The sequence below is a fragment of the Aethalodelphis obliquidens genome, unplaced genomic scaffold (assembly GCF_003676395.1).
Source record: "Aethalodelphis obliquidens isolate GAN/ISIS:26980383/991018 unplaced genomic scaffold, ASM367639v1 scaffold2, whole genome shotgun sequence".
NCBI lineage: Eukaryota > Metazoa > Chordata > Mammalia > Artiodactyla > Delphinidae > Aethalodelphis > Aethalodelphis obliquidens.
Window position 1 is genome coordinate 93,828,614 of NW_020837946.1, and position 18,525 is coordinate 93,847,138.

General features: G+C 35.2%; 1 protein-coding gene across 19 annotated transcripts in view; it reads right to left on the reverse strand.

Annotated features, from left to right (window-relative positions):
* The window catches only part of CCNT2 (cyclin T2), a 50,269-nt gene that overhangs the window by 13,372 nt on the left and 18,372 nt on the right, over nucleotides 1–18,525 (reverse strand). For 4 of the 19 annotated variants that reach the window (XR_003438376.1, XM_027132382.1, XM_027132367.1 and 1 more), the window contains 3 exons: nucleotides 7,564–7,692; nucleotides 5,676–5,736; nucleotides 3,114–3,176 (listed from right to left, as the gene is read on the reverse strand). Coding sequence is in view for 17 of the 19 variants with exons in the window: in XM_027132382.1 (XP_026988183.1) it covers nucleotides 3,114–3,176; nucleotides 5,676–5,736; nucleotides 7,564–7,692 (253 nt within the window). In the remaining 2 variants the exon portion in view is untranslated. The other 15 variants (XM_027132358.1, XM_027132374.1, XM_027132347.1 and 12 more) reach the window with 12 other exon arrangements.

The window sequence follows — 18,525 nt, forward strand, 5'->3', positions numbered from 1 at the left end:
AGATTTGTACACAAAAAGTAAATTTTACTTACTACTTACAAATATCACAAGAGCGCCATCATTTTCTATACTACTGAAAATCTTCAACAACATTCACTCAAATGTTTCTTGCTATCCCCCAAAGATCTGAGAAACAAGCCGATTTGCTTTTAGCTAGCCAGTTACAAGGGCTAAACTTGTTACTAAGTTAAGCATCTAGTCAGCTAAAAGTTGCAATAAAGCATTCTCCTGGATTTAAAAAAAAAAAAAAGAAGAAGAAGAAGAAGAAAAGATTTTGAAGTCTAATACAAAATACAAAGAGTTGCCTGCCAGACTTAATCCTCAGTCATCATATTTAAGTTGGTTTAACTACTTCCACCAAAAGAAAAAACAAAAACAAACCCCCAACCCCCAAACTCAGAGAGCACAAACTGCTCAGTTTTTCATCATGCTACTAAGCATCAACAGAGAATAAACAACCTAGAAACATCATAAGGATGTAGATACAGAAAACACCACTGTATTATTTTTAAATTATATAATCCAGTTAACCATAACGTTAGAAAAGATACAAGTACTCTAGAGGGAATCAGGATGCTTCAATACTGGTTCTCAATAGAAAAGCAATTTTTAACAACTAGCTTCTTGAAATACTGAAATGGAAAACAGTGCCCCTCTCCCTTCTTCTGCTTCTTATTCTTCCCAACAGGGATGCCTCTGCTATTAGTCTCCCCCCTTTCCCCAGTTACATTCATAATCACTGACATACCTTTCCTCTCTGCTCACCTAGGATCAGTTCACCTCAGCTCACCCCCTCTAACAGGTCTCAAATTCCTTGCCCTCTCCTATTTTTATTTGTGGCACCTGTAATTCCCCGCTGCCCCATGTGGATCATCAACATAAAGGTTTACAAAAGGGATTTGGGTTTAGCAGAGTTGTGCTAAGGAAGAGTGTCAAAGCATCAGATGTCTTGGAGGCAGTGTGACTTAAGTATGGCATTCTTTCCTGGTGGGGAGGGAAGGAGAAATCACAGAAATGAAAGGTCCCTGTAAAATGACATCAGCCAATCCTGCAGCAAAGTAGCATAATAACTTTCTCATCTCCAGAGGTCGGGGGCAGGGGAGAACTTCAAAGAACTCAAACCTTTTACCCTCACCCCCACCCACGAAAGAATCAAAACATATAGAAAAGTAAGTAAAAGTAAGTTTAAATTGCTATTGCAGTTTTCACCTCAGAACAAATGTAAATTCAATAACCTATTAAAAGTCATTGCAACAGAGAAGAATGTAGGGAAAATGTTCTTTTGTTAGCTGAAAGTGGTTTTAGGGGCAAAGGAAAAAAAATATACCAAACACGAAAGAACATTTTAAAAATGCAGTAAGATGCAAATTATAGTTACTTGAAATGTTAGTCAGACAAAATGATGTTAAACACATATGAGAGTCATACTAAAATTTAAGAATTGGTCACATTTTAAACATTAACAACAACAACAAAAAAATCAGATTTAAATATTTTGCTTTGGATGATATATCAAATTCATAGTTTTTGTAAATGTTTAAATTTTACTGTTCAATTTGGCAAAATAAATGGACTTTAATGTCTCTAGCTTCTCTAGATAGGATTTAAGAGAAGCTGACTCAAATTTCACAATACTAAGCTGAAAATTCAGTTTCATTTCCTAAGAGTGTGTGTGTATGTATATGCACATACACGTACATATTTTTAACCTATATTTAATATCTTCAACATCTGTCTTTACTAATCTCAACTTAAGGCAAATTTTATGGCTCTCCATTATTTAAACAAAACAGCTTACCCTTTCAAGTTTTCAGGAAAACAGAACTTCTCTCAAGCTCTATTTCTTAATCCAGCATCTACAATAGTTATCTATACAATTCTATACTACACTGTAATACTGAGGATGAGAAAGTGCTATAAAATATATAACCATGAAGAACAGAAACCAAAATTAACTATGTTCTAGTTTAGTTTATAAATGATAACATTTGCTTTTAGGATTAAAAAAATATAAATGGGATTTTTATTAGTCCATTTCTTAACAATGACAACTGTGGTACCAGACAACAGGTTTGTCTGTTTTTATATGTAGCCATTAGCATAGTAATAAAACCTTAACCTAGATATAAAGTGAATTCAATTTAGAATGAATAAGAGAACATTTAGGTAAACACTAGATTCAAGGCCTTCAAAAGTCTTACCCATTTTGTTTAGAATAAACCTAAACAAGTCTGGTGGTAAAGGAATGAAACTGCAAAATTTCATTTTCAAAAAGAAGTATCAGAAAAAGGCACACTAAAGGTTCCAAGTGGTTGCTATTAGTGTGTAACACTTCACATGGTAAACAGGAAAGTAGTAGTACTGTATGCATCTGTGTGAAAAATTATTTCTAGAGATACGACGATAGATACACAGGATTCATTAACAAGAGTAGAAAAATATATACCACATGCTTTATAAGGAGTAAAGAAAACAATACAAAAACTCTGTACTCCTGTTTATAAAAGGTTTAATAAGTACATCACATGCTGTTATATATCATGCTATATAATAATTTCCTCATTATACACAAAAAGGAAACCATTTTTAGTAATGCTAAAGAACTTTGAAAAATGTATTAAATCAATTCTGTTCAAACGAACATGGGCAAAACATTTCCCAAAATGACAAATCCGCTAAGAAAGGCAATTTTTACCTGAAAGATTTGAATTCTTAAACCATAAACACTTTTCAGGAAGTCAATCAAAGTTTGACATAAATTGGAAATCAATACTATTTTCTGCACCTATATGTTAAATTTGGCCTACATCTTAAATACTACCTGAATTGGGATGGGCATAGCCCAATGGGGAAGTAGAAAGAGTCCTAGTATTTGGAAGCCCTCTAATTTTTTAGAGAAACAAGACTCTCACCTAAAGTTAAAGGAAGCTAATTCACCAGGAAGAACCAAAAATAGAAGTAGATGAATAGGCAGGTGTAGAACACTGAAAAATAATGCTTCAAAATGACATTTCTGCCATTTTAATAAAACTCAAGGCTAGAACAAAATAGCATTCAATTATCAATTATAGACAATAAAAAGCATTAAAATTTAACTTAAAAGTTTCACTTACCTCTTACTAACTGGGTACATTTCACCACATCTGTGTGTGGGTGTTCAATGGTGATCTCAAAACCTGAAATGAAAAGCACTTTTTTTCCCAGTCATTTACCACTATAATACTTGCCTGAGAAATGCCACTCATAACCATAAACGTATATTTTTCATTATTAAAAAAACTCAAAGACAAAGTTTCTCATCACTGACATGTTTATTATACCCCCAATCATAATAAATAATATCTTCTCAAAAATAGTGTCCCAATTATGAAAACTGACAAAGTTATTTAGAGATAAGTAATATGTATTCAAAATTCTCAATTACAATTAGTTTGAGACTATCCTCAAGTTAAAAACAAACTAAGAAAAAAAAAACTAACTAAAATCATGACAAATACAATTATTAAGCTTGCCCCACAGTTTAAGGAGGGAATTCAACTACGTAACATATTTCTTAAATATATTGCAACTCTTTCAGAAGATGTGAAAAGAACATTTTTCATAAATACAACCTTTGGGCCACAGTGGGAGAAATGACCTTTTAAATATGGTCCTCTTATTTTCTCACTGTACCTTAGATCAGTGGGTTTCAGTTAGCTTATAACTACATTTCATTACTAATAAAAATAAAATTGTTAAGGCAAGTGAACCTTATAGGCCTCAAGATTAAATCACTGTTTCTAAAACCAAAGACAACATATTGAAAAGCTATCATGTCTAGTCAACCCCTTAGGTAGGGCAGGGTTTTTCCGTTTCCTTTTTTTTTTTTGAAGTGGAGGTCGCTGTATGGTGCCTTCAGCAGTAGTAAAGGAATAACATCCTAATAAACAGATTATCTGGATTTATAAAGTTATTGTGTGGTCTCTTCACATTTCTACTGTTATTAAACCTGCAAAATCGCACTTTAACAAGAGCCATATTTATATCTTGTAAATTCTAATGCTCCCCTTAAAATAATGCTATTCATTCTCTGTGTTGAAGAATCTGTCATCAACAATATGAATACAATACACTGATTTCATATGATAAAATAACTATTTTAAAATGTTATTTTCCTTCAACTTTCATTATTTGTAAAATTTCATATTTATATAATAAAATGGTAACATGCTAAATAGATTTGAAGGGAATAAAAATATTCTCACTTTTATTTTTATATATTTATATTATAAAAACTTTCAACAAGTTATATGTGTTTCAAACAACCTACTTTTATAATAAAAAGAATCTGTCATGATGGAAAGCTATGATTATTAGACTTCTATTCAACATTTGGGAATGGAGTATAAATAAGATAAAAATAACTACCATAATAAATAATGGTTATTTATGAAACACTATGTGGCAATGTTTTAAAAAAACAATCTTTCGGGCTTCCGTGGTGGCGCAGTGGTTGAGAGTCCGCCTGCCGATGCAGGGGACATGGGTTTGTGTCCCGGTCTGGGAAGATCCCACATGCCACGGAGCGGCTGGGCCCGTGAGCCACGGCCGCTGAGCCTGCGCGTCCGGAGCCTGTGCTCCGCAACAGGAGAGGCCACAACAGTGAGAGGCCCGCGTACAGCAAAAAAAAAAAAAAAAAAAAAAAACCACAACAATCTTTCATCTTCAAAGTCACAATGTTATAGCTACATTATTATTCCACCTTGCACATACAGGATGGAGGTACGAAAGGTGAAGGAACTCTGACCAAGTTTAGAAAGTAAAGAGGCTTACACATTTAAGCGCAGATCTCCATAAAGCCTATGTTCTTCCCACTACACCCTGCTAGGTTCTTCCAGAAGTAATATATGACTGTACACAGTCAAAACCTGCTTAGGGCTCAATTTCCTCATGAGTAAAGTAAAAGATTAGAATAAACAATTTTTACAGATACTTAAGTTGCACAAACCTTGCAGACAATATAACTTTTAGACAAGGACGATCAACATTTAAATAAACTACTATGTCACATTTAAAATGATGTGATAGGGACTTCTCTGGTGGCACAGCGGATAAGACTCCATGCTCCCAATGCAGGGGGCCTGGGTTCCATCCCTGGTCAGGGAACTAGATCCCACATGCATGCTGCAACTAAGAGTTCGCATGCCACAACTAAGGAGCCCACATGCCACAACTAAGGAGCCTGCCTGCCTCAACTAAGGAGCCCACCTGCCCCAACTAAGACCCAGCGCAACCAAATAAATATTTTAAAAAATACAATAAAATGATGTGATAAATTCATAAGCTCTAGTACAGCAGGACTGCCATGTATGTTTATACATATTACAGTCACACACCACAGCCCTAAAGGACCATTTTATTCCCCAATGCAAATCCAAAATGAAGCACTGTGTCTCAACTATCTGAAAATATAAGAAATCACACTGAAGGCTATGTTTGCCATTCAATTAAATGCTAAACAAAATTAAAATTTAAAAAATGGCTTCCTTAGGACCAGGTAATACTATTCTGGCACCAAACTTTATTTTCAAATGAAACTTTCTTCAATGATAAAATTACTCCAGAAATCTTTCCCTTTATTTAGAATACTGCACTGAAGAACACACACACAAATAATACCTGACATAAGTACATACCTAGGGTTTGTAGCATTATGGTTTCAAGTAAAACCAGTTCTTGAGTCTGCTGAAGGTAAGCCTGCCAGGTAAAAATAATAATATTAAAATGCTTAATAAACATAACACTACTAGACTATGGGGCTGTTAAATCTCATGAGTATTATAGATTCATTACAAACTACTACAAGGTAGTTTGGAAATATGAAGAAAATAAAACTGAGAGTGATAGAGAAAACCTATTTTCTGTGATAATTCTAAATTCAATTACTTCTAATATAGGAAACTCTAAATTCAATTACTTCTAATACAGGAAATGTAAACAAAGCAAAACAAAACAAAACAAAACAAAAACCAATCTAAAAATAATAATATGAAAGGGGTAGGTTAATTGAAAAAAGACATCTCCAGTCTGTAACGTAAAACTTTACCTAGGCATTGGTGCTTCAAGACTCATTAAGGACAGGAAGCGCCAACCCAAGTAAGATTAAATTCGAACTGGCCTTTAAAGAAAAGGATTTATCAACTCACTCTAGGATATTTCATGTAGTAATTCCTTGACTGTCACAGTAGGTCAGTGCGTTATTTTTTAGAATTAAATTCCTCTCTTCAGAAAAGACAAAATAAAACAATCCCTCAAACCCCTAGATTAAAAGAAAAAATTTTAGCTATAAAATACCAAAACAATGTACCATACACCTGTGGGGACAAAAATAGACGATCTTCTCCCTCAACTTCAATAAATCATTGCCCTAATGTAATTACTCGGGGAATAAAAGGTATGAAAACTTTCCTGCCATCTCATTCTTATATCATGACAATTGACTAAGGTGATAAGAAAACTATATTATATATAAATATTCATTTCTAAGGACACATTGCTAAACTTAGAGTGAAAGCACCTTTAATTTTATTTATGCCCATTTTGAGATCACTGAACTGAATTTTAAAACAGATTTTTCTATTATTTGAACAATACCCTAAGCATTCACAAGAAATAATTCTGAATTTGTAAAGTTAATAGAAACTATAAGAAGTAACTTTAAATAATCATACATTCTCTATTATTGAATAGCTACATTAATATTTTAGTCCCTAAAAGCCAACATGTAGGATAAAACCTGTCATTAATAAAATCAGATATATTTAATTTGGACCTTAAACTTGATCCAAATCAAACTGAATTAATACAGTCTGGTAGTCATTCAGTAGTTAACAGTTCCTGATAAAGCAACTCACTTACATAGGAGTGCTAGAAAAAGGATTTCAAAGGCCCAGAATGCTAGCTTCTGTTTTAAGATGTCAGAACATTTAAAAATGGTGTTTTCAGACAAGGTCTATTGAAACATTGGTGATGAACAAGCTGCCTGTAAACCAGCCTGTAAATATTACTCTTTAGGAAAACAAAAATAATTTCAAAATGACACTCATGAAAGCATGGTAAAATAAATCTTTATGTGTCAGAGAATAGTAGTAGCATACACGCATTAATAAAGGAACACTTCTATAAAAAGAGTAATTACTGGTCTAGAGATAAATCCAGAGGTTTTTCTATTCCCTCACTTGCCGACAATTTAAGAGAATTATATATCTCTGGTCTTAAATACACCCAAACGATGAAGGTGATATGATATACCCTCTACATATATCACAGGTTTGCTGTGAGGATAAACAAAATGTGAAACACTTAAAAAGTACCTTTGACTCAAAGCTTTACGTGATGCAGAATGACAATGAAATTCATGAACATAACATGAAATATGGTTCTGTCAGATCACTTCCTGGTATTACATTCCTAAGTCGTAATAGTAATAAGCAGCATTGGAAGGCAACACTAATCGAATTGTATTTTTATTAAATCTAAGTAATGAAAAGGTTTCAAAACCCAAAACATCCAATTTTTACATACATCACATTTAGTATCCAGCAGTGGCTCTAGGGGATGAAGACAAGCATGTGCTACTTTGATAACATGTTCAAGTTTTCGAGCCTGTTCTTCTACTTTTGCAGCCAAAAATAATGCAGTAGGTGATATTATCTGTGGAAAAGATAATATTTGGTGATTTAAAAACAAATAAATTTTGGAAACACCTTCTACTTTCTAAGGGAGGGGGCATGCAAAAAAGGAATGCCATATTAATAGTAAGAACTGAAGTTGGGCTATGACGAGATTAAATTTTTTAAAAGTTATTCATTAGATAGAACTAGTTACCTCAGTCTATAAAATCTGTTTTACTTGTTTTGCAAGTAGAATTCTAAAAGGAAAAAGACTTACACTTTAGCTAAAAGAGAGTTTAAATAATATTAACGCACATTGTGGAGGTAAAGGAAAAAACTCAAGCAAAATAATGAAGCCAAAGCTTTAAAAAAAAAAAAAAGAAAGAAAGAAAAAAGAAGAAAAAGAAAAGTGGGTAAAGTATACCCAGATTTTCCCTTTTGAGGCAGTCACCACTTACTAGGATTCTTTTAATCAATGCTTCATTTTGCGGCTAAGAGCTATACAATCTTGCTTAAGAGAGAAAAAGAAAAAGAATCTACAAGGCAAAATAAGAGGATTCTGAACATGAAACTGCTCCCTAATATCTCTATTACTTCAATACAGCAATATTAAAAGTAGCTAAAAACCAGGGAATATAAACATGTAAGACAAACCAATAGAGCAGAAACCTTTCTAACTGGAGATGAAAAAATTAACTTTTTTTTTTTTTAGCTTTAGTAAGTTATGTTCTTGGGACAGAAACATAAGAACATTGCACTATAAAGATACTAAGAGAACACCAATTTTGAGCAAATATTTACCCAAAAACTTAGTAGTAAACCAAATAATTGCTGACTCAGAAAACTGGCATAATTTAAGTTCAAATAACATTCTAGGAATATATACAAAAAATTTTTCATGGAAAGATAATTTCTAAACGTCAAGATTCAGGTACATTATTTTTCAAGAGATGAGTATCTAAGTCTAACTGCATCTGAGGGGTTATCAATCACTATACAGAAACAATGCCAAAAGAAGGAGGGGAGGAGAGAGGGGGGCATAAGTCAAGCTACATGATTTGGGTAGTTAACATAAGGAGAAAATTTGATACAGGGGAGATGGATCTTTCTTCTGATAGCTTTTAAAACAACTTATAAATATTCTTGAGATATAAAATTTAATCACTGGATTTTGGATCTGAAAGGGGCCTTCTCTAGTCCAACTGCATTTGCAGATGAGTCAATGGAGTAAAAATGACTTCACGAAGTTCTCTTCCTGTGTATAAATCTTTAAAACATACCTAAAATTAAGTGAGTTTGGCTACAAACAACCAGCAATAATGTTACCTTAAATAGACTGAATAATTCCATCTTGGACTTTCAATTTATTTCAGTCTCTTAAAATTACAACAGGAAATGATTTAAAAAACTGAGAATGCTCAGAAAAGCAACTTATTCTTAGTTTTCATAGATACAGACTAAACTGTTATTCTTTACAACAGATTTAATTAAGCAATACCAAAATTAGTCAATATTCTTGAAATACCAGTTATATGGCAGTCATCCAGGGCAGGGGGGTCCCTGAGATGTAGAAAGTGTAAGATAACTGAGAGTGGACAATTATCTTCTATCTGTTCTGTCATTCTGTCTACATACTGAAAATTTCTTACCACTGCTACCTAGTCTGTTTGATTAATTCCTTTTCTATTTAACAGCTTGCCTCAAAAGATCACACCCACCCAAGGTAAAATTCCCGAGTAAGAGTGAATTGCTCTTCTTTATTCAATAGCAAATGGTGTATTCCTCTATCATTGTACTTACACTGTACTCTAACTTGGGGTTTATTAATTTTGTCTGCCCTACCAGTCTAGAAGCAGCTTGAACACAGAGACTAAATTATTCATTCGTTATCCAGCATTGTGAGCTGCTGTTCAAAATGCTTGCTTAATGAATGACATGTGGATAATCCACATATTAATATAAAGGCACCAATATTAAGTTCAGAGTATTCCAAATGTCAAAACAAAAAATCTAAGAGCCAATGCCAAGGTAAGAAATGCAAGAAACACTCAATAAAATGAAGATACTCTCAGTTTCCCACAATCTCTCATTTATTATCTCGTTCATGTCTAAGAGGGAAATGGCTAAGTCAACCTTCAAATGCTAGAACTCTTTGTCAAACAGTGAAGCAATACAGGCTCAAATGAAAAGTCAAATTAGACTGAACTTAATATTTAAACTGTCTTCCTAACACCAAATAATCCAGAATTTCTCTTACTTGCCTAAAGGGCACTTCTAAAAGTCTCCAATGAGTTTTTCTTGGTAAAATCTCTTAGGACTCCCAGTCACAGCTCCATCCTCTTCAGACTTTTTGTAAACCTCAATATCAAGAAGCACTTTCAAACCACATAGCTCTTCTCCTTAGAAGACAGTCTCAATGGACACAAAATATGCATGCTAGTGAATGATTCTAAAATTCTACAAAAAAGTTTTAAAAATTAAGTATTCAAGGAGCTAAGCAATGATCTTCAGGATAGGTTCCTGGTTTATTTACCCACACTCCTCACAGAAGTCTTTCTGTTCTCCCTCTAAATAGGGCTCAATTCTCATCCTCCTCCAGTGCAACTAATACCCAACACTCTTCCAAAGTTCCTGGTGAAATCCACTACCTCCATTCACATTTCCTCCTCTACTGCCTGCAAACATCTTACTCCATCAGGGCTGTAAAAACAAAACAAAACAAAACACCTTTTTAGATACTTTGTGAATTATCCATGCGAGGCTTTAATTTTAAGGATGACTAAGGAAGGTAATCAAACTAGGTACCACTGCTTTTTGTATGAAAAGCTGACTTTGTTGTTTAGCTTATTAAAACAAAAATAACTCAAAAACCTTTAAGTAACGACAATACTTCTAGTTGGTCGGTGGCTTTTAAAGGTGAGCATACTTCTGAAGGCAACAAACATTCATTAGCAAACTTGGTTCAAAGTAAAAGAATTCACACCAATATTGGAGTAGACATTTGGTTGGTTCAAATGACCAATTACAAACTGAGATTCAGTTCACTGGGGACAGGGACCATGCACTATTCATCTTTTGTGTTCTGGTACTGAGTTTAATAAACTTTCTCAAGTTACTGTAACTAAAGGGAAGAAAAACTGATCTTTAAATAGTGTCCACAGTTTGTCACTCTAGCAGATGTACAACTATTTCAAGGGTATATTACATTCTCAAAACAAGACAAATTTCTACAGAAATATACCATACAAATGATGGAGAGGGGGAGGTAGAGGTGATGAAGCCAGCTGTAGCACAGTAGTCAGACTGCCTCAGTGGAATCCTGGCTCTGTTATCTGACTAGCCTAGGCAAATTACTTATTCTCTTTGTGGCTCAGTTTCCGCATCTGTAAAATGGGAGAAATAGTATCTGCTTATTAAGTTGTGGTAAGGATTAAATGAATCAATATATGTAAAGCACTTAGAATAGTGCCCCATTGTAATATGACTCAAATATTATTATTACTATGCTGCAAAATGAAACAACAGTTGTGTATTTTTAGGGTTGATCTTAAATTTAAAAAGTGATTTAACATGCTCATCAAAATTCCCTTCTTTCTCGCTCACCTTCTTTCTTCCATGGTTAAACTCAATTCTTTAAAGGGTTCATTGTAGTCCTAACTAATAAGCAGATTCAAACACTGAAATGATGACACCTGACTTTACTTCAATGATTACACTTGTACTCCTCTCTTCCCTTCTCCCTCCAGCTGTTTTTACATTCTTCTCTTATTCTATTCCTTTGTATGTTTCCATTCCTACCTCTTGATCTGACTCCCTTCCTTCTCCATCTTTTTCCTCCTGCCCATTCCTGGCCGCTGTCTCCCCCTTCTGCTCATGATGCCCTCACTGCTGACATTCTTCACTCTCCATTGCTGCCTTCAACCCTGATAGTTGGAGGCAAGGTCAGTTTGCAATAACAAAAAGCTTGGGTGATTTCTAAGTCAATGAAAATGGCTACATCAAAATCAGTTTCAAATAAATCATTCTGGTCTTTATTCTTTTAGTAGTTAATTTTCTGCATACACTTTGTGTATACATTTTTATTTAAGAACTAGCCATAGCTGTTTTATTACTCTTCAACTTTAAATGCAAAAAAGCCCTTAACAGAAGCAAAGACCTCCAAGTCTGCTTTCTATTTGCTAATACATCATCAACCAGCTTTTACTAATCTTTTCTTAGGTTTCATCTTTAGGTCCTACAGGCTGGTGAGGCCATTTCTGCCTTGTCCCTTAACTGCCCCAACACTTCCTGTCCCCTAAGAACAGGAGTAACTATTTTCTGTGCCTTGAAGACGCTTCATTAATAAATATCCAGCTAGTTCTAGATACCACAGTCTGAATCTGGAACTCACTTGCCTATGGCTATAGTTACGGAAAAGTGGTAATGGTTTAACTTCAGCAAAGACTCACAGAAAGAGGATCCCAGAACAGGAAAAGTAAAGTAAAAACTTAGATATGAAGAAAAACAGCCCCTCAACAAAGAAGAAAATGGAATAGGTCAAAATGTCCGTTTGTTACTAAGAAAGATCACCAAGCTTCAACAAATTAAACCAAAATTCCAGTACAATGTTAAAAAGGGGTTTAAACCCTTAATTTTACTGCACTGAAAAGACTGACATTTCAGTGTTACAGAAAATGTCATTAACTCACTCTGGCATTTTAGCTGTTTTCCTACCCATATAATTATGTGTGAGTGTAATACTGTCAACGTAAGAAATTTTATGTTGAGAATTTAAACAAATCTTCAGGTTGGATGTTATTTGGAACATCTAGTTACATTTTAAAAAGAGCTGGCTTAATAAAGACTGAAAAAATACTAGTATTCAGTATGGCTGAAAAATAGTACTGATGAAGAGAACAGGGCTTGATTTCCAGAGTAATTACATTATACTTAAATACATTTAATATGCTTAACACAATTTGGCATTTTAAAATTTATTTATTGAGGAGTACCTCATCATTATGAATTTGTTACAAAAATGAAAAAAAAATCAATTTATAGTTTAAAATACCCTTAGCATTTCAAATGTTGGTGTTCAACTCTCCCTTACATATTCAGCTCCTACCAGCCCATAATAAACAATCATAGTACTGTGAAATAAGAACATTAACGTTGCATATGTATTCTATCATACCACATAAACCTTAAAAAAACCACTTTTCTTCAGATGGCTAAACAAACAAAAACTAATATTATAGAAGAATTAATACTGTGAAGATGGCCTGATTCTCCAAATTGATCTACAGATTCACACAATCCCTGTCAAATCCCAGCTTCTTTTTTGCAGAAACTGACCAGCTGATCCTAAAATTCATATGGAAATGCAAGGGACAGAGAATAACCAAAACAACCTTGAAAAAGAAGAACAAAGTTGAAAGACTCATACTTCCTGAATTCAAAACTTACAAGCTACAGTAATCAAGACTATGTGGTACTGCATAAAGACACATAGGTTGTGGAATAGAACAAAGAGTTCAGAAATAAACATTATATTTATGGTCAACTTATTTTTCAACAAGAGTGTCAAGATAATTCAATAAACAGTCTTTTCACCTAATAGTGCTGGGACAACCATATAATCACATGCAAAAAAATGAAGTCCATCCCTCCCTCTTTAACACCACAAACCAAAAGTAACTGAAAATGGATCACAGGACAAAATGTAAGCGCTAAAGCTATTTAAAAAAACTCCTATAAGAATACAGCAATAAATCTTCATAACTTTGGATCAGGCAATGCTTTCTTAGATATACCAAAGCACAAGTGACAAAAGAAAAATATTAATAAATTGGATACATGTGCTACAAATGACACCATCAAGAATGTGAAAAAGACAAGCAATGGAATGGAAGAAAATACTCTCAAATTATTTTTCTGATAAGCGGTTATTACCCAGAATATATAAAGACGTCCTACAACTTAGATTTTTTTTTCCAATAAATACATACTACAGTGCCTTAGCAACTGCAGTGGGTTGAATCCACAGATGTAGAACCTTGTATACAGAGGGCAGGGCAACGGTAAAGTTCTATGCATATTTCCTAGTGTGGGGGGGGTGGGGTCCCTAAACCCTGTACTGTTCAAGGCTTAAGCATATACAAACAGCCAACACACACAAGAAAAGATGCTCCAGACCATTAATCACTACGGAAATGCAAATCAAAACCATGAGATACTACTGTACACTCACTAGGATAACCATAATTTTGAAAAAAGCCAGTTTAAGTGTTGGCAAAGATGTGGAGAAAGTGGAACCATTTAACGCTGTTTATGGGAAGGTAAAATGGTATGAATACTTTGGAAAACCATTTGGCAGTTTCACAAAATGTCTTTAAAAAAGCTACCCAAGGGACTTCCCTGGTGGTTCAGTGGGTAAGACTCCTCACTCACAATGCAGGGGGCCCGGGTTCAATCCCTAGTCAGGGAACTAGATCCCGCATGCATGTTGCAACTGAGTGTCTACATGCAGCAACTAAGAAGTCCACATGCCTCAACTAAAAGATCCCTCACGCCACAAGGAAGATCCCATGTGCCACAACTAAGACCCGGTGCTGCCAAAATCAATAAATAAATAAAATATTTAAAAAAAAAAAAGCTACCTAAGATTACTGAGGTCTAGGTTTACCATACAATCTAGCAATTCCACTCCCAGGTATATACTCAAGAGAAAACAAAACCTTAACTCCACACAAAACCTTGCACACGAATGTTCACACCAGCATTATTCACAATAGCAAAAAATTTGAAACAACCTAGATGTCCACAAACTGATAAATGGACGAATAAAATGAGGTATATCCACACAATGAATGGAATGTTACTCAGCAGTAAAAAGGAATGAAGTGCTAATATATGCTACACCATGGGCGAATCTTGGAAATATTATGCTAAGTGTAATACCACATATTGCATAATTCCATTTATATGCAATGTCCAGAATAGGCAAATCTACAGAGACAGAATGGTTGTCCAGGATTGGGAGGGGGGAGAAAAATCAGCGAACTGCTAATAGGCATGGGGTTTCTTTTTGGGGTGATGAAAGTACTATACACTTAGATTGTGATAATGTCTGCATAACTCTATAAATATACCCACTGAATTACACATTCTAAACTGGTGAATTTAAGGTATATTTTCATCACCCGCAAAAGAAACCCTATGCCCATTAGTTCACATCACATCTATTTCCTTAAATATGACATACACGGAGTACTTAACATGCCAGCTTTACAACTAGGACCACAACTTATATTTAAGTATAAAATATTAAGTTAATGCCCCAAAATGCTGTGGGGTGGTAAGGATGTTTTTATCACTTTCCTCATTCCCTAGAATGTGTACACATGTTTATAGTAGAATGTATAGTGATATAATCTGATTTTCACTTAAAAAAATTACTGTAAACAATTTTATGTACTAAAAATATCTTTGTTATGCCTTCAAAATCAGTTTATAAATTACATAAAGTCAGTCTTCATACAGAGACCTTTGTGTGCCTTGGCTAATGCAAACACTCTTTGCATATTTGTTAACATAAAAATCTGCTCTATTCTATAGACCAGGCTCAGTTTAGAATTACCACATCACCAAGTTGTATAAAATACTTTCTTAGTTCTGGGACAAATAAGCTAAAGCCATCAAAGAAGCATATGAACTAACAAGACTAGCAGACACAAGTATGTGTGTGTGCACGAAAAAAAGTATGAATTATATGAATATTTTACAATCATTTAATTTTGAGGGAAAAAAGCTGCTTCATGAAGACTTTATAAAGACTTGTATAAGATATGGTCAATACATTCCACCAGTCAACATATGTAACTAGACATATAGAGCACCATGTTTCAAAATAACCTTAAAGCTTTTTTTTAAAAACTTTGAGCTCTTTTCAGAATCAATCTGAAAAATAATCTAACAAGAATATCACATGCTTTCATATGTCTATCAAACTCTCTCTGATGGATCTTCTTGCTTACTCAAATCTTCTTGCTTCCTCAAATCTCCACAGAAAATCAGAGTAACAAGATAGCAAAACCAAGAGCCTATGGATGCTTATAACCACACCACTTAACAAGGAAATACCAAAATACAAATGGGAGAGGAGAAAACAGGCTACTGTAACCACAATACCTACAGTATCAGCATCTATGCAGTAAGGAAAGGGAAGTAATGGGGCATGTGCTGGACTTGATAACAGAAGAAACGCGAAGTAGCCAACAGGCACCCACTGGAAACCATGGCAGGCCAATTTGATAACAGCAGCTAAACCTGGGAAAAATTTTGTCAAGTCCAATTAAGTGGATGAATGCATGAGGCCTAGAATAAGGCTTAAAGGGTTGAAGCTAACTTCTATGAACTTTTGAAACTGATCTCCCAAGGCTCTCTTCCAGGACTCCATATTGAAGAAAAACTTCTGGGAACAAAAAGCAAAATTGGCAGGACAGGTACAAGGCAAAGCAGAGATAAAAATGAGGTAGGGGAACACAGCCAGGAAACCCCAGAAAGCAACCTGCTACATTCCTGAATATCACACAAAATAACAGTGAAGTTAGAAAAGCTCCTCTGAAACACATCTACTTAAAACTCAGGAAAACTAATCTCTGAAAAAAGTGAATATCACAAAAAGTATTTAGGTCTTACAAAGATACTATAAGAAAAAAATTAGAAGAGTTGTCCCTAAGCAACAAAAATCACACTAGAAAGAACTGCTTAAAAAAAAAGTCAACAAATGGTACTGAGAAAACAATATCCGCATGCAAAAATCAGACCCTTACCTTACACCACATATAAAAATTAGCTCACTATGGACCAAAGACTTAAATGTAAGAACTAAAACTATAAAACTTAGAAGAATACGGGAAATAATTTTGGATTATAATTTTGGATTTGGCAATTATTTCTTTTTCTTTTTCCCCGCAGTACGCGGGCCTCTCACTGTTGTGGCCTCTCCTGTTGCAGAGCACAGGCTCCAGACGCACAGGCCCAGCGGCCACGGCTCATGGGCCCAGCCGCTCCACGGCATGTGGGATCTTCCTGGACCAGGGCACAAACCCATGTCCCCTGCATCGGCAGGCGGACTTTCAACCACTGCGCCACCAGGGAAGCCCGGCAATGATTTCTTGGATATGACACCAAAAGCACAGGCAACAGGCTTCCCTGGTGCCGATGCAGGGGACATGGGTTTGTGGCCTGGTCTGGGAAAATCCCACATGCCGTGGAGCGGCTGGGCCCATGAGCCATGGCCACTGGGACTGTGCGTCCGGAGTCTGTGCTCTGCAACAGGAGAGGCCACAACAGTGAGAGGCCCGCGTACTGCCGGGAAAAAAAAAAAAGAAAGCACAGGCAACAAAAGAAAAAATTTGGACTTCATCAAAATTAAAACCTTTTGTGCACTAAAATATATTTTATATATATATATATATATATATACACGTATATATGAAGTTGGCCTACAGAATGGGAGAAAATACTTGCAAATCATGTATATGATAAGGGATCAATATCCAGAGTATATGAAGAACTCATACAACTTAACAACAAAATACTCAACTAAAATATGGACAAAGGACTTGAGTAGACATTTCTCCAAAGAAGATAAATGACCAATAAACACATGAAAAGATGCTCAACACCAGTAGTCATCAGAGAATCTCAAATCAAAACTACAATGAAATATTACTTCACACCTGTTAGGATGGTTATTATCAGAAAACCAGAAGAGTAAGTGTTGGTGGGGCTTCCCTGGTGGCACAGGGGTCAAGAATCCACCTGCAAATGCAGGGGACATGGGTTCGAGCCCTGGTCTGGGAAGATCCCACATGCTGCGGAGCAACTAAGCCCATGCGCCACAACTACTGAGCCTGCATTCTAGAGCCCACACGCCCAGAGCCCGTGCTCTGCAACAAGAGAAGCCACAGCAATGAAGAGTAGCCACTTTCCGCAACCAGAGAAAAGCCTGTGCGCAGCAACAAAGACCCAATGCAGCCAAAAACACCAAAAAAGAGTGTTGGTGAGGATGTGAAATTGGCATCTGTGTGCATTACTAGTTGGAATATGAGATGGTGCTATTGCTATGGAAAACAGTACGGCAGTTCCTCAAAAAATTAAACCCAGAATTACAATGTGATCCAGTAAATCCATTTCTGGGTATACACCCTGAAATACTGAAAGCAAGGAATTGAGCAATCTGTATATTCATGTTTATAGCAGCTATCCATCTGTCCATTAACAAATTAAAATGGATGAACAACTGTAGTACAAATATACAATGGAATATTACTCAGCTTTAGAAAGAAAGGAAATTCTGACACATGCTACAACAAACACGAATCTTGAAGACATCAGGTAAAGTGGAATAAGCTAGACATGAAAGTTCAAATATTTTAAGATTCCACTTACAGGAGGTACCAAGAATAGTGAAATTCATAGCAATGTAGAATGGTGGTTGCTGGGGGTGGGGAGAAAGGGGAAATGTCAAGTTTGATTACAAAACAGACTTTCAGTTTGTGAAGATAAAACGTTCTGGATATGGATGGATGGTGGGGATGGGTGCACACAATGTGAATGTACTTAATGTCACTGAACTGTACACTTAAAAATGGTTTAAATGTTACATTTTATGTTATATTTTACCACAATTAAAAACACCAAAAAATTTAACAAACCAACACACCTCCAAACTAACAGACATTAAAAAAATGATTCAGATGGTGAATTTGCACCTACAAGACGGTGGAGGAGTAAGACATGGAGATCACCTTCCTCCCCACAAATACATCAAAACTACATCTACATATGGAGCAAGCTACAGAACACCTACTGAACGCTGGCAGAA